The sequence below is a fragment of the Microtus ochrogaster genome, unplaced genomic scaffold (assembly GCF_000317375.1).
Source record: "Microtus ochrogaster isolate Prairie Vole_2 unplaced genomic scaffold, MicOch1.0 UNK12, whole genome shotgun sequence".
In the NCBI taxonomy this organism is placed as follows: domain Eukaryota; kingdom Metazoa; phylum Chordata; class Mammalia; order Rodentia; family Cricetidae; genus Microtus; species Microtus ochrogaster.
Genome location: NW_004949110.1, coordinates 1,865,377 through 1,878,760, shown reverse-complemented (window position 1 = coordinate 1,878,760; position 13,384 = coordinate 1,865,377). Strand labels below are relative to the sequence as shown.

General features: G+C 46.4%; 1 protein-coding gene across 1 annotated transcript; it reads left to right on the top strand.

The window, feature by feature from the left end:
- The first annotated feature begins 34 nt into the window (after nucleotides 1–34).
- Nucleotides 35–4,461, top strand: Zic1 (Zic family member 1). Its single transcript, XM_005366650.2, has 4 exons — nucleotides 35–77; nucleotides 439–1,743; nucleotides 3,190–3,353; nucleotides 4,057–4,461. The coding sequence occupies exons 2-4, from the start codon at nucleotides 762–764 to the stop codon at nucleotides 4,252–4,254; spliced, it is 1,344 nt and encodes a 447-aa protein (XP_005366707.1). The 5' UTR covers nucleotides 35–77; nucleotides 439–761; the 3' UTR covers nucleotides 4,255–4,461.
- The last annotated feature ends 8,923 nt before the right edge of the window (nucleotides 4,462–13,384 follow it).

The window sequence follows — 13,384 nt, the reverse complement described above, 5'->3', positions numbered from 1 at the left end:
GGTGTCGTCCTTTCAATTCATTTATCTGCAGGAATGATTGCTGCTATCAGTCTCGCGCTCACCGCCCGGCTGAGGAGGTGAAAGTTTCTCCCCAGGAAGATAAACCGCAAAAGACAATATTGTGCATGATTTGCGCCTTTTCTTTGCTTTTTCTTCCCCCCGCCTTTTTTTTTCAAAAATAAGAGAGGGGGAAAAGGGAGAGTGAAGGAGCGAGGACGAGAGCCTGAAAGGAGAGAGAGAGAGAGAGAGAGAGAGAGAGAGAGAGAGAGAGAGAGAGAGACTGAGACTAGTGAAGAAGTGAGTGAGAGGAGGGGCGCACTGCGCGAGAAGGAGACAGGGCGAGCAGTGGCGGCTCTCGCGCTCACATTCCTCTATGCCACAAATCCGGGAAGAAGTTTTATTGGGGGGCTGAGATGTTCTATGCCTTTCCCCGGGCAGCCTTGATTCGAGGCCCTCTCGGCAGAGACTGAGCGGCGAGAAAGTGCGAGCCGGGCCGGCGCTGTTGGAGCGGCGAGCGCCGGAGCCCGCCTTCTACCAGCCGGCAGTCGACCGGCTTGCCCGCCTTTGGCCGGGCCGGCGCCGGCTTGCGCCTGGCCGCTGCCTGCTGGCTAAGACTTCGTTAGGTGGGTCGACTCCCCCTCCCTCCTCCTCCTCTTCTTCCTCTTCCTCCGCCTCCCGTTCCTCCTCCTCCTGATCTTCCCTCCTTGGCGGGCGAGGGTGGGGGGGGCGGGGGAGGCCGGGGCTTGCCCCGTGCAGCCACGATGCTCCTGGACGCCGGCCCCCAGTATCCCGCGATCGGTGTGACCACCTTTGGTGCATCCCGGCACCACTCGGCAGGCGACGTGGCCGAGCGAGACGTGGGCCTGGGTATCAACCCGTTCGCCGACGGCATGGGCGCCTTCAAGCTCAACCCCAGTTCGCACGAACTGGCCTCGGCGGGCCAGACAGCTTTCACGTCGCAGGCTCCCGGCTACGCAGCTGCTGCGGCCCTGGGCCACCATCACCACCCGGGCCACGTCGGCTCCTACTCCAGCGCAGCTTTCAATTCTACGCGGGACTTTCTGTTCCGCAACCGAGGCTTCGGCGACGCGGCGGCGGCAGCTAGCGCCCAGCACAGTCTCTTCGCTGCTTCAGCCGGCGGCTTCGGGGGCCCACACGGCCATACGGACGCCGCGGGTCACCTCCTTTTCTCCGGGCTTCACGAGCAGGCGGCGGGCCACGCGTCGCCCAACGTGGTCAACGGGCAGATGAGGCTAGGCTTCTCCGGGGACATGTACCCGCGGCCGGAGCAGTACGGCCAGGTGACCAGCCCGCGATCTGAGCACTATGCCGCGCCGCAGCTTCACGGCTACGGGCCCATGAACGTGAACATGGCTGCACACCACGGCGCTGGCGCCTTCTTCCGCTATATGCGCCAACCCATCAAGCAAGAGCTTATCTGTAAATGGATCGAGCCAGAGCAGCTGGCCAACCCCAAAAAGTCGTGCAACAAAACTTTCAGCACCATGCACGAGCTGGTCACGCACGTCACGGTGGAGCACGTCGGCGGCCCAGAGCAGAGCAACCACATATGCTTCTGGGAGGAGTGTCCGCGTGAGGGCAAGCCCTTCAAAGCCAAATACAAACTGGTCAACCACATCCGCGTGCACACGGGCGAAAAGCCTTTTCCCTGCCCATTCCCTGGCTGCGGCAAGGTTTTCGCGCGTTCAGAGAACCTCAAGATCCACAAAAGGACGCACACAGGTACGGAACTTAATGTAGGACACTCTACCTCTCACCCGGGCGTGATTCGAAAGTTGGGGGCTGAGAGGCACAAAACCACCTTTATTGGGGTCTGGGCCTCGTGTTTCAGGAGTCAGGCAGATCTGATTTTTAGTTCGGGTCTTGAAAATATGGTCAAACAGAAAGCGTGGACTAGAAGGATCTGAGCATACAGGTTTTTAGAATAAGGAATAAAAAGAAATGAAACCCGGGAAGCCGAGACTGGCTTGACCAAGCTCTTGACAAGCTCCAATCCCGGAGAGGTGGCGCGTGCAGAGCAGCCGAGCAGGAGTCGGTTGCTCCAGCTACAAACAAATCTAAACTCTTGCTGGTGGCTACCCTCTCGGGCACTTTGCTGAGTCCTTTGGAAAAGGTGGGGGAAGTTGAGGTTGAATTAAAGGATGTAGAAACAGGAAGAAACAGCCGATGAGTGCAGTTGGACTAGGAAGTATAATTTGGATCTGAGGAGGAAATCAAGTTTACGTGTATATATAAGATATACATTTTACAAATGACGAGTTGGAATTGAGGAGTGAGACAGTCGGTGGAAGGTGCAGAAATCCTAATTGTCTATTACACTGCATAGAGACTGTTCTTAAAATGAGGGCTCGAGAGTTGACCTTTAAAAATACCGACAAGTGGAAAGCTTGAAAAGGGAAGCAAAACAACAGCAACAATAAGAAAACAGTTTCAAGCAACTCAGGGTTTCAGGCGCACGCGGAGGGGGTGGGGGTGGCAGGCTGGAAATTATGGGTCGCTTGGGCCCAAGAGTCAGGGGATCTGATTTGAGCATTGTCTGGTGGAAGAAAACCCGACTTGAACTCTAGGTTTAATGGCCCAGTCAGGTAAGAACTTTAGGTATGAAAACCCCTTTCCTTCTTTCCAGATTACACCATAAAATGTGATGTATGTAGGGGGTGGAGTGGAGTTGCGTGGAAAAGGCAATGGTGGGGGTGTATAGAGTCTGAGAGGGCAAAGATGGAGGGGGAAGAGCAGAGCAGGAGGAGAATTGACCAGGTCCTGAAAATTATAAAGAGCTAAATAGAAGCCGCTGGGTCACCTTTGCAAAATCCTGGGCAGAAAACCCAAGGTCCAGAGCCGCTGCTATTCTGCATAGAAAAAAAAAATAACTAAAACAAACAACAACAACAACAAAAACCTGTTCCTGCTACTTCTGTTGCTACTACTACCATCACTACAAAGTAAAAATAAAATGTACATATAACTGTCTTGGGCGTTAAAACAGTTAAAATATTCATAGTTACACTACAGACACATGGATTTATTCAACCCCCCCAGATTTCAAGTTCGAGAGGGCTACCTCTAAGCAGCTAGTACTTTATTTATTAAAAATTATCTACTAAACTTTGAAAACAGCTACTGCTTTATTTTAAATAAGATCCATCTCTTTCTCAACTTTTACATCAGGGGAGAAGCCCTTCAAGTGCGAGTTCGAAGGCTGCGACCGGCGCTTCGCCAACAGCAGCGACCGCAAGAAGCACATGCACGTGCACACTAGCGACAAGCCCTACCTTTGCAAGATGTGCGACAAGTCCTACACGCACCCCAGCTCTCTGCGCAAACACATGAAGGTAACGCTGCGGTCTGGCCAGTCGCCTTGGAGCAGGAGCCCTTTCTGCGCTCGGGCCGGGGCCAGCCACTCGGGAGCGGCTTTGGCTGGGCGGCAGGAGCCGCAGGAGGCGGAAAGGCAAACGGTTTCACTCGGTTGAGAAGAACTGGGCAGAAGGAGCAGGGGCGGGCAAGATAGCAGAACCAGAGGCCCATTAAACGGGACTGTTTCATAATGAAAGTAAAAATAAGTGAGGAGACTCCGAGGCCGCGCTGTCAGAGCTGGGGCTTCGGAGGCTGCTGCGGTCAGCGCCGCCATCGCTCCGGGTAGCCAGGAGAAGGCGAGGACTCGGTCCTGAGCTCAGCTCTCAGAGTCTGCTCTCCTCCAAGTGGGCAGGCAAACTTCAGGAAGTGAACTTTCCTAGACTCTGGCCTGGGAAGCAGCCTCCCCCTTCCAAGTCCCCCTCCCCTTTTTTTCTTTTGTGAGTACCTCGGGCACGGTCTCCTCCGTGAGCGTGGCAACGCCGGGCCGAGCACGGAGAACCAAGCCCAAGTCCCATTGGTCCTGCCAACAGAAGAGAGTCTGGGAGATCCCTGGCTTGAAAGTAGCAGGGAGGGTTAGGGGAGGGGGCGCTCGGTAGGGGGAGGGGGAGCACAGCCTTCATAGTCTTGGATAGCCTCTGGGCCAACTCTTTATCTGTGTTAAAAGCAACTTTATTCTCTCAGGTTCACGAGTCCTCTTCTCAGGGCTCACAGCCTTCTCCCGCCGCCAGCTCCGGGTACGAGTCGTCCACGCCACCCACCATCGTGTCTCCCACCACAGACAACCCGACCACCAGCTCCATGTCGCCCTCTTCCTCCGCGGTCCACCACACAGCCGGCCACAGCGCGCTCTCTTCCAATTTTAACGAATGGTACGTTTAAAATCAGAAACAAAACATGCCAAACCCTATTTAAGAGACTGAACACACACGTACACACAATATAATTGAAAGAATCCTGAAAATCCAAACACCCCCTCGTCCCGATCCCGCAAACGTTTGTTTCTTTTTGTTTTTAAATCTGCCGGTAAACCCAGGACTGAGTAAGACAGAGGAAACAGTAAACCTTTAATTTTTTTTAATTTTCATTTTCTTTCTTTTCTTTTCTTTTTTTCTTTTTCTTTTCTTTTTTCTTTTTTTCTTTATTTGGAAACGGCTTGGTAGCTGAAGGGCGGGAGGGGGTGGAAGAGGAGGCGGCTGCCTGACCGAACACCGCCAAAGGCCCTGAGGGCCAATTTCTTGTCGGATCAGAACAAGCTCTCTTGGGCTGCAGCTTTTCGTTAGCGTCTTGTTTTACTTTCTTGTAAATACAGAATTATTAGCTTAAATCTGTTCTGTTGGATTCTGTATATAGCTACACCTCGGTTGGAGTGGGTGGGTGGGATCGTGGCGTGGTGGTCTTTGCATTGGGGAGGGGAAGGTTGGCGGGAGGGGGGAGGGGGAGGGGTGGGCGGCCGAAAGCCAACTGTTTGTACTGAATGGAGAGAATGTTCTAGTAAATGTGTACCAAAATGTGAACTACTTTGTACGATTACAGTCTCCACGTCGACCTAACAGAATATTATTGATATTAATGTGCTTTTTTTTGTATAAAGTGCAAACATTTCGTCCCAAAGTCTGAGTACTTTAGTGCAGTAAAATGTTGTTTCATGTCCTGTCAACAATTCGTATAGTACGAGCCTGGTTCTACGTGTCAAACTGTTCCATTTGTTTATGTAAAGTGATATTAAAAAAGATATAAACTATAGCTGTCCATTGCTTTTTGGCAAAATATACAACCACACAATGTATATAATTCCTAGTTTCCATATTTATCCGCATGTAAAGGGCCCGGTTTATCCATGTTACAGCTATTCAATATTTATGGCTAGAAAAAAAAAAACTCGTATGTACACTTTAGTTTCCAGAACTGTTTGGTAATCTTTCGTACCTTATTAAAGATTCTTAAATCTCAGTGATTGTGGTAGGAATTTCTTCTTCACACCCTCTCCCTGCCCCCCCCCCCCCAGCAACCTGTGCCAGCCTTACTGGATCTTCCGGAAAGCTCTCCAGCCTTTCTTGCCTTCTTTTCTGTCATTGCAGGTCATATAAACTTGATAAATGAACGCTACCCTGCTGGCTCTCCGAGAGGGTGTAATTAGTATTTATATCAAAATTTATGAAACAAATTTTCGGCCTCAGTATAATTTAAATGACCTTTGCAGACATAGAATAACAACCATAAAAATAACGGAAATAGATTGCACAGGCAACATCAATATTAATGCAAGCGAATTGTGAGAAGCTCGGGGGCTATCTCTGTAGCCTTGCAAATGAACTTGCAGTCATTCAAGGGTTCAGCTGCCCCCCTCCCCAATTAAATTCCCTGGTCTGAAACTGGATTGCAGATTTACAATATTATATTTTAAATTGCTGTCTTCAATTAAACCATTATGGCCATAACTAATTTTCAGGATGCCGATGCCTGCTTTTCCAGGCCTTCCATCTTTGTACAAAAGTAAATGTCCATAAAGCGTTTCACTTATATTTTTCAAACATGATGCTAATTTAAATTAATTACTTCTTATGATATATTATTATTTCTATAATTTTGCTACTGTCATTAGTTCTCTCAAAAATACATCTAGAAAAGAGAATTATTTTATGTAATGTGATTATCTTTCTATCTCTTTTATTTATTTCTCATTTACTTAAGAAATTCGTTCCATTGGCTGGCGTTGATACAGTAAATTTGTAAATGAGGAGACAATATAAAAAATCTAAATTACTTGTGCTTAATGACTGTGGCAGAACGCCTTTTCTCTAAATCAGATTGTCTTTCTTGCAGTTTAGTTTGATAGATTTGCAAGCTATGCTGCTTTGGTGAAGTTAGGTTCTCTGGTAGGGACGCTGGTTTCTTTGTCTCTGGTTGTCGCTTGCATGATCGCCCCATTAGGCAGACAACGTAGCTAGAACTCACAAATCAGGCCCTTGGCTATGCCTTCAAGGGTGTGGATGTGTTAGAAGTCAGGGGAAGCATGTTTTGCTTCTCAACTGTCCTCTGTATGTCCTGGAAGTTACAAGCCTAAGAACAAGAACCTCTTAAGAGCTTAACATGTGTCTCACAGCAATAGCAACTTAAGAAATTATATCAATGGCTAATTATAAAATAAAAATGGCATATAAACTTTAAAGCCACTTTTTGCTATTTGTACTTCTGATGTTTAGTCAACAAAGTCTTGTTTACTAATAAAAGGCTTTGCTGCATTTAAGATACCACATTTTTTAATAGAAAAAGGTAAGAATATTGATGTTTAACTGTAAAGAAACATTGTTCTGTTTATTGGCCTTTCATGAAAAGAGCGCCACCTTACAAAATTTGTTGAGATTTTAAAAAGTTGAATACCTAAGCAAGAGTTGCTGTTAACTCTAAACAGTGAGATTAAACCCCTGGTCTTGGTAGCTTTGGAAGTTTCAGACTGATTAACAGTGCAGTATTTAAACTGATACCAGACACTGAGCCCAACATTAAATGCAGAAGGGACGGTAGACATAACTCATCTTCCTAGGAAAAACAACAGCTCCATTAATAATTTCTTCCCCTTTCTGTTAAATATGAGGTTTTCTGGGACCCTGATGAGAATATGATGACAGTTTTATCAGCAGTTTTGGATTTTTCTCAGAGTATTTGAGAAGGCAGCTTATATTTGAGTATGTCTAAATTAAGTTTACTTCAAATGTGAAATTCTGTCTGATTGCTATGTACCCAATGTCCTTTTGCTTTACTATCATAGTGTGATAATTAAATATTACACGATGACAGATGATTTATATAGACTATTTAAAAATACATTTTAGAAGTATGTGTTTTCTTTTTCCAAATTTCAAATATCCTCATAGATTTTTAAGGTCAAATAGTTTTATTACCACTTGAGAAGCCCTCTGTATGTATTTATGAATAATCTCACAGCAAAGGAACTTTTATAATAGATGACAACATTTATGGCAATCCCCTCTTTGCATTGTTTCCTCCAATGCCCACCACAAAGAAAAAGTCATTAATGATGGAAGTCACCAAAATAATGCTTTAAACTTAAATGTAGTCTATTATTTTGCTGGCACCTTTAATGTCTGCTTCTTGAGATGTATTCTTCATACTTTTCTTCATGGGCTATTAGGTTTTGAAATACATGAATGTGAACAGAGAAATATATTGTTAGACTCTATTTAGCAGGAGCCGAAGATGCTGCAAATGGCTGGTTTCTATGTGTTGTTGTGGATTTTGATCTAGGCAGAAGGCCATTCTGGTTCATATCGCATACTGCTTTGTATTCTGGATACTATCAAATGATTAGGACAGCTAACAAGTTATTAAAATGTTATTTTGTGTCAACAGAAAATGCCTGAGTACAAGCATTCTTTTGAGAAATGAAGAGGAATGAGTTTGGTGTGTGTGTGTGTGTGTGTGTGTGTGTGTGTGTGTGTGTGTGTGTTTGTTGCATTCAAAGAGCAAGCATACAAACCCACAAGCACCATTTATATCGGGGCTATGTAATTCTCAAATTTTCAGATCCTTTGTTTTCTTCTTCAAAAGCTACCCCCAGCTGCTTTAAGCATTTGCAGCTGATGATTTTGATTTTTTAAAGTCAAGCCTTCAAGTTAACCTTTAAGAAGCAAACCACCTCTAAAAGAAAGATGTAACCTTTCAATTGCCTTATTTATTTATTTATTCATATATTTTTTTTATTTAGCTTTAACTGACAATGAAAATAGCACTAACCTTCTTTCCTGATGGGCTTGGCATTTAGATATTTTTATTTGTTGATTGTGAAGTTTTCTCAGAACTTTGAGAGCTTAGCAACAGCAGCACACTGTCCAAGGTCTCACCCACCTCCTCAAATGTTTTGAAGCACCAGTTGGGAGGCCAAGGTGTAATTAGTGCGCAGGACCCATTGCTGGTCGCCTTGGTACCAGAACACATTATTCTCCAAGAAGTGACTTGGAGAAAACCTTGAATCTTAAAGATGGATTGAGTGTAAGTCCATTTTGAGAGGTAACTGCATGTGGCCTGGCATACTGAAGGGAAGGCACTGGGTTTATTCCCTTAGCTAGTCTAAAGGTGGAGATGTGTTTATTCCTTAGTTGGTCTAGATGTGAAGACATCAGATTTCACATGTTTCCAACTTCTACTTCTCCAACTTGAAATGCTAACCACTCCCATTTGGTATAGAGGTATAAATCCCAGTAACATCAGCTGCAGTTTTCAGAACTGTGTTCTCACACCAAGAAAAAAAGGTGTTTTTTATAAAGATGCTCAGACGTGATATCATCTAATTATTTTCTAATTATTGAAAATAGAGTAGCAATGGAATGATTAGCCCTGTCTTTGCCAGTCCAGACACTAAGGGCCTACCTAACCCATAATATTTTTCTTTTAAGTTTTAAAGAGAAAAAATGTTAACCCACGGGCTGTAACATGTGTCCGTTTAAACATAATTATAGAATGTCAATTTTTTGGAGGGGTTGGTGATCATATAGCATTCTTATTTTCAATAGGTGGTTACTAACAAAATATAGACAAGAAATAACAATGTTGAATTATAGCTTATATTCAAGACTTTTTAAGACTATTGAAAATATAATGTTATTTTATGCACACAAAATAAGAGTAACGCTGGCCTTCGATCTATGAGGGGTGGATCGGTTTAGTATGTCTCCCCCAGCAATAGGAAATACACGGTACAAACTGGGGTTGCTCTATCCTACAAGGTGGAATGGTCATCAACTCCTCCTTAGGGTTTCCAAATGATGAATTAGAGGTGGGGTTCTCAAGGAAGGGAATTTAGCAATCTAGTTCAGAAACTATGCTTGCTAATGGTTATATTAGGGACCTGTGACAGTCTGTACATTGAATTCTGATTGCTTCCAGTGGCCAAAAGGTTTTTCTGTAGCCGGCTCAGAAGAATATACAGGCTGTGGAAGCTACAGAGAGACCCAGCCACAAACAGCACAAGCCCAAGTCAACTACTGAACGTGAAGAACACACTGTAACCATATCTTCAACAACAAACTCGCTGTAAAGGATTAGGCCTGAGCAAACGTATAAACGTATATATATTTTTGTTTGTGTGTGTGCTCGCACGCGCGCGTGCGTGTGTGTGTGTGTGTGTGTGTGTGTGTGTAACTATTTCCAATATAAGTCTCAAAAAATCTGGACATAAATGCTGAGTAAAGCTCAGATTACAATTCTTTACTTTTTTTTTTTTTAAACCTTGTCTAACCGGGAAATGTTTAGCCTCTGACAAAGAAACTGAAGTTGCAGAAGAGGAGAAAACCAAGATTAAAGGATGGGATAGAATTTGCTGACAGAGACATTTTTCACCTAGGAAGATATTTTGAAAGTCCGGAATCAGGCCTGAGGAGTGAGTTTCGAGGATGCTAGAGGATACTCGGGCTAGCCTCTCTCCCAGCCCCGGCATAGAAGGTATGGCCACACTTGGCCTAGTGGGTAACCTAAGGGGCCTGCTGAGCCTCCGCCAGCTGGGACGTGTTTTCAGGTTCCCCAGGCCTCCAGCAGGACCAGCAGCGCGCATGCGCGGCAAGCGGCCCAGGGCTCCACGTGCTAATGAATATGCATAGTGCCCCCGCCCTTGGCGAGCAGAGGAGGGAATCGCGGAAGCTCCCGCCTGTGAAAGTCTCTGGCCTGACTCCCAAAATAGTGCGGCGGGGAAACCGCACGTGTTTGTTTTCAAACCGCGCTGGTTTAAGTGAGTTCACAATGCCAGCGGAGGCTCGGGTAACCTGCCGTCGCCACTAGAAGAACTGAGTGGCGAGCCGTACAGGGTTCTCCTGTTTGCTAAGGACCGGGATGCTGGGTTGCTTGGCTCGATTCTGTGGCTGTACTCCTGGCTGGCTTACAAGTCCACTCAGGCTTCCCCTATGCACTATTCCTTCTAATGCGGGTTCTAGCACCGTGGAGGTTCTCAGACACACGTCTTTTCCTTGTTCCTCAGACAAAATGTCCTGTGGACTTGGTTGGTCCCAAGGGCCCAGGACCGGAATTTCAAGGGCTTTTCGGCTTCCCTCATTTAGAGCCCAGTCCCGGAGTGTGCCTATCTCTCTGTCCCCCTCCGACCGTTCCTCTAGCCCCCACCCCCATCCCGGCCCATTTCTGCCCTAGATGCTCTTTGCTTGCACAGCCCACTACCAAATACTAGTCGGTTTGCTGCTGCTGCGCGACCTGGAATGGTCCGATTGAGCTCAAACTCGCCCATCCTGAGGATTAGGGCACAGAACTGCCTTGACCCAGAAACCAGGAAGTGCGAACTTCAGGCGTTGGGGTAATGTTTTTTCCTCCTGGTGACATTTGTGGAGTTCTTTACATTTCGTGGTATTTTAAGGCCTATGAATTATTTTCAGATCAATTGTATGACCTGTCCGTCGGAGTAGCCAGCCAGCATTTCCTCACAAAGAAGTGGGTGGGTGGTGGTGTCTGAATCAACTCTATCCTTTCATGAATTTGTAGAATTACTCGTTTTAGGGTTTTTAATTAAAATTCTGTCCAGTGATGGCAGAAATGGCCTCCAACACTACCTCGCTTTCAGATGAACAGGTAGGGGACATTTTGTGCCGTCCACATGCTGTCAACAGTGAAAAGCCTGGGTCACCATCCAGTTCACACAGCACTCTGCTCTAGGGCCAGCACAACCCATGCCGGTTCTTTTCACCTGGCCGCCATCATGGGGCAGGTACTCTTCTGCGTCTTACTTGACAATAGAAAGGTTTTGGACGCATCATTGCTTGGCAAAGGCCTTTCTTCCTAGATAGCATGGTAGCTCAATGCCCTTGTCACTCAGCCACGGTAGTAACGCAATAACCGAAGTTTCTCAGCAGAAAACATTTGCTCTAGGATCTTTGCATGCCTCACTCTTCCTTGCTCACCGAGGGTTAGGCCCACGGGGAAGCCTAGTCAAAGTCACCTAGCCTGTACACTCAAGATAGTGTTTAGCCACAGAGGTTCAGTTTCTCCTTCCCGAGGTGAACTTATAGTCTGTGCAGAATCACTGAAACGGAAGTCACCCAGAAAGACGTCTGAGTTTTCTGAGTTTTATGACCCCACCAGTAGCCACCAAGACTCCGGATTTAAGCTAGTGATGAGGTCTGTGAGGGGATTCCTGAGAAGAAAGCTCAAAGCCAGGGTGTGTTTCCTCGGCTTTTCTCAAAGACCAAGGCCCAAAGAAGCCTTCTCATTTGGCGGCGCGGGTAGAAAGAAAGGGAAGAGGGGAGGGGTAGGATGGAGTTGGGGTCAGCACGCTGCGGTGTCTGTGTGTGTGTGTGGGGGGGGGGGGTTCCTCGCTCAGTAGAGAGACTCAGCTTGGCCGCCACCGCCTGGGAGCTGCAACGCCAGCAGTCCTCTCTGGGCCAGAGGAGTGGCGGCTTTGGAGCCAGACCCCCAGAGACTCAAGTTCGAGAGGGACAAGCGGCTCCACACCAGGTCAAGTTCAGTCTTCACGGGCCCGGGCCGTAGCTTGCCGCTGTGGGAGCTAGGAAAAGGGAGCCAGACCTGCTTTCTGCTTGCTTTCTCCGACTTTTGAGCATTAGCCCTTGCCCAAATTGCTTGTCTCCAGTAGGAATGACTCTATTCACTCCGCCTAAATCGGCTGGCAAACCTGTCTGAAATCTAGACCCCATATCTGGTAAGTCCAGTTCTTCGCAAAGCCCTCAGCCACGTGGATTCACGGTTGCCTGTGTGTGTGTGTGTGTGTGTGTGTGTGTGTGTGTGTGTGTGTGTGTGCGCGCGCGCGCGTAACCCTAGGCTCACGACACGAAGTTGGGCTGTTTGGAGCAAGCCTGTGCAGCCTTCGCCACTGTAGAACTGTCTCCCAGATTAGCCCCAAGGGGACTGACCTTCACAATGAGATGCAAGTGTCAGCTTCCCGATTCTTGGTCCTCTTTGGCCCAGAAGTCACAACAATGAGAGAGAGAGAGAGAGAGAGAGAGAGAGAGAGAGAGAGAGAGAGAGAGAGAGAGAGAGATCAGAGAGAGGATAGCAAACTTTCTTCGTATTTCTTAAGCGGGGGGGGGGGGCAAATGGGGCAGATAGGAGACTTGTCTGATTTCTCCTAGACAGTTTTAATTACAAAGGTTTCCAAGAAAAGTTATTCATGTTTTTTTAAAAATTGGGAATCAATAAATTATCATTATTACTGTTTTAACATTTAACATGTATGTCACTCATAGCTTCTCAAGTATACACGCCTCTTGGGAACATGTTAACAATTGCTTTGTCCACCAATACTGATCCCTTGCTACAAGAAATAAAAACTCGTAATTTTAAAAATCAGCTGCACTAGGACATAGCGTTTATATTTGACTGTAGTGAAGATTGAAGGGAGAGGAGGGAACACACACACACATACACACACACACACACACACACACACACACACACGGTAAAATAGCCATGGTATTTCTAGTTGGAGTTCTTGTGCGCACTATTATTGAAATCTGAGAGATGGATGGGGGTGGTGGTGATCAGGGTGCTGGATGGAAGAGGCCTTTTGAACTACTCTGTCCTGTTGCACAGGCCTGACCTTTGGCTGACACAGCCACGGAGCAGGCCGTTCGTTAACGAGGATTTGATACATTAGACATTCCAGCTGGGCGTGTAAACCCACACTCTGAATCCAGATTTCGCTTAAATGAGTGTTCTAAGAAATGTTCTTTCTAAGTCCTGAGGCTTAACCGAGTGTCAGGCAAGACCCTGAAAAGGGCAACAAGGGATACAGGGTAAAAGGCACATTCCTAAATCCTTACATAAATAAATTACAAGAAGTAAAACAAAATAAAACATTTTGAATAATTCCTGGAATCTTCCAGGGGTACACTTTGAGGCAAGGATTTATAAATAAGGCTGAACACATTGTAATGTATTTTGATCTGAGAAATTTTACCAGGCAATGTTGTGAAGGCAGTTACAGTTATGGATATATATCTCCATAACACACACACACACACACACACACACACACACA

Bases quoted from the DNA above. Each gene is read 5' to 3' on its own strand.
- Zic1 (XM_005366650.2), top strand. From the start codon at position 762: ATGCTCCTGGACGCCGGCCCCCAGTATCCCGCGATCGGTGTGACCACC. The intron at 1,744-3,189 runs GTACGGAACTTA...CTTTTACATCAG, and splicing joins CCACAAAAGGACGCACACAG to GGGAGAAGCCCTTCAAGTGC. The intron at 3,354-4,056 runs GTAACGCTGCGG...TTATTCTCTCAG, and splicing joins CTCTGCGCAAACACATGAAG to GTTCACGAGTCCTCTTCTCA.